General features: G+C 34.1%; 1 protein-coding gene across 7 annotated transcripts in view; it reads left to right on the top strand.

Annotated features, from left to right (window-relative positions):
* The first annotated feature begins 745 nt into the window (after positions 1-745).
* LOC106941944 (uncharacterized) overlaps positions 746-2,102 on the top strand; it is an 8,794-nt gene continuing 7,437 nt past the window's right edge. For all 7 annotated transcript variants that reach the window (XM_015025095.1, XM_015025094.1, XM_015025100.1 and 4 more), the window contains exons 1-2: positions 746-1,107; positions 1,841-1,960. In XM_015025095.1, the coding sequence (XP_014880581.1) occupies positions 963-1,107; positions 1,841-1,960 (265 nt within the window). In that variant the 5' untranslated portion in view covers positions 746-962. The remainder of the gene's footprint in view (positions 1,108-1,840; positions 1,961-2,102) is intronic.

The following is a 2,102-nucleotide window of genomic DNA, read 5'->3' as shown; positions in this document are numbered from 1 at the left end:
AGCACAATAAAACCCCTCCGGTTTTATATTTTACTGAGTTATTTTTAAATACCGAATTAAAGTATTGTGACCGATACGTCTGACATGTATTTGTAGTAAATATTCTTAATATCCTGTTCAAACTAGCACATAAATTGTAAATAAAGGTTTTTTTTTAAAAAAAAATAGAATAGACACGTCATCTTATTCGTTCCTAAGTCGTCAGTTTCCGACGCTTAGGGAATCGTACTATGGCAAGCCATTTTAACATAAATTCGGTTTTACCGCCCTTACATTCCAGATATCTCAAATTGTTTTATGACTAGACGTTTTAGCGATTTAAGATATCTCCAATTATATTTTGACTAGACAAAATAACTATTTGAGATATCTCTAATTACATTCTGACTAGTCGAAATTACGTCAGATTTACCATTGACTTGTATGGAGACTTCAATTCAAGATATCTTAAATGAATTACTGACTATCTGAAATACACATTTCAGATATCTACAATTGAATTATGACTAGTCATAAAGTAAATTCAAGATATCTCAATTTTAGTTTTGACTGGTCATAATTCTAATTAAAGATATCTCGAATTACTCCATAATTCGAGATATCTTAAATGTATTTTTGGATAGGAGAAATTTAATTTTGACTAGTGAAAACTGAATTATAGATATCTTAAATTCAAATAATGACTAGACAAATTTAAATTAAAGATATCTTGAATTGTAATTTTGACTAGTCAAAATTCCTTTTAAGATATCTCTAAATGAATTAAAGATATCTTAAATTATTCACCGTTTCCATTTAAGATATCTTAAATTGACATTCTGACTAGTCAGAATGACATTATTGATATCTTGAATTAGTATTCTGTCTAGTCAAAACGTCATAAATTTACGTAGCATTTTGGCGGACAGTGTGTAAGACATTCTAGCCTTAGGCTACTTGGTTGTACTATTCATTTGTCAGCAATGTCAGGTCAGTCCAGCTCAAATACTCGTGTTTTTAACACAATATTCAGCGCTGCAGCTCGTGCTCGACATGAATTAAGAAATACCGATACTTTATTCTCTGCAACAAGAAGACTTTTTCGACGTCAAGTGCAGCGAAGTCAAGGTAAGTGGATGTTCAGATGTCGGTTCATATAACTGCAGCTTTCCAGATAGGCTACGTTAGCTTCATGCTAGTGGAATAAAGAAATATTAATTGGGAAAATATAAGTAGCCTATTTAGTTGGCACTGGAGTTGTCTCCCGCCTTATAAAATATGGATTGTCCAGTATGGCAAGTAAATTTTGCGTCCCATATGAAGCGGTATGAGAAGCGATTTGTTGTGTTTGATTTGTGCCCGTCTCGCACCAGCAACGGGCGAGAGGCAGGGTACACCCTGGACAGGTAGCCAGTCCATCGTAGTCTTTGTTCATTATGAGAAATGAAAATGTTGGCTTTGAATTTTTAATTTCACAATTTTTATAATCTACATGATTTTTTTAGATTTGATTTGTGAAACTTCAATAAGCAGCTTTTTCAAAATAGTGAAGTATGTAATGTAGCCTTACTTAAAATCACCTTATATGCAGCAGTTTCTCTCAATAAGGTCTTCATTGCCAAAAAAAATATTTGTATGTATGAGTAATTGCTTTCTTGATCACGTCATTAACAAAAAAACAAACATAAAAAGTAATGTGGTTAACTTTGGGCATGTTGGCAATGGCCATGAGAAGCTGTGGTGGGCATTCTTTATTGAAACTTATGAAAGGTGGCAACCCCAGTTAGCACACTCAATGCTATAGAATATCAATTAGCATCTATGGTGCATCTGTGGTGTGATTCTGTTGTGTTCATTGCAGGGTCAGCTGGGAGGCGGCCAAGCCCTGTGTGGAAGACAAATATTTTCTTGCTTTCTGGCCCTAATATTGACATTCTCCCTTCTCCCTCGGATGTACAAAGACTGAAGAACCATGGATTAGGTGGGCATGTTTTTTTCAATAAAGACATTATTTCATATACCTGCATAATGTGACAGAAGGAGGCACTTTTGCTTTTAACATCTCCATTTGGGTTTTAATTCACCACTTCATGATAATTTTACTCTTTCACCAGAGTCATCTG

The sequence above is a fragment of the Poecilia latipinna genome, unplaced genomic scaffold (assembly GCF_001443285.1).
Source record: "Poecilia latipinna isolate Pla-1442-1.1 unplaced genomic scaffold, P_latipinna-1.0 Scaffold3947, whole genome shotgun sequence".
In the NCBI taxonomy this organism is placed as follows: domain Eukaryota; kingdom Metazoa; phylum Chordata; class Actinopteri; order Cyprinodontiformes; family Poeciliidae; genus Poecilia; species Poecilia latipinna.
The sequence above is the reverse complement of the archived record's forward strand: the minus strand, read 5'-3'. Positions and strand labels throughout refer to the sequence as shown.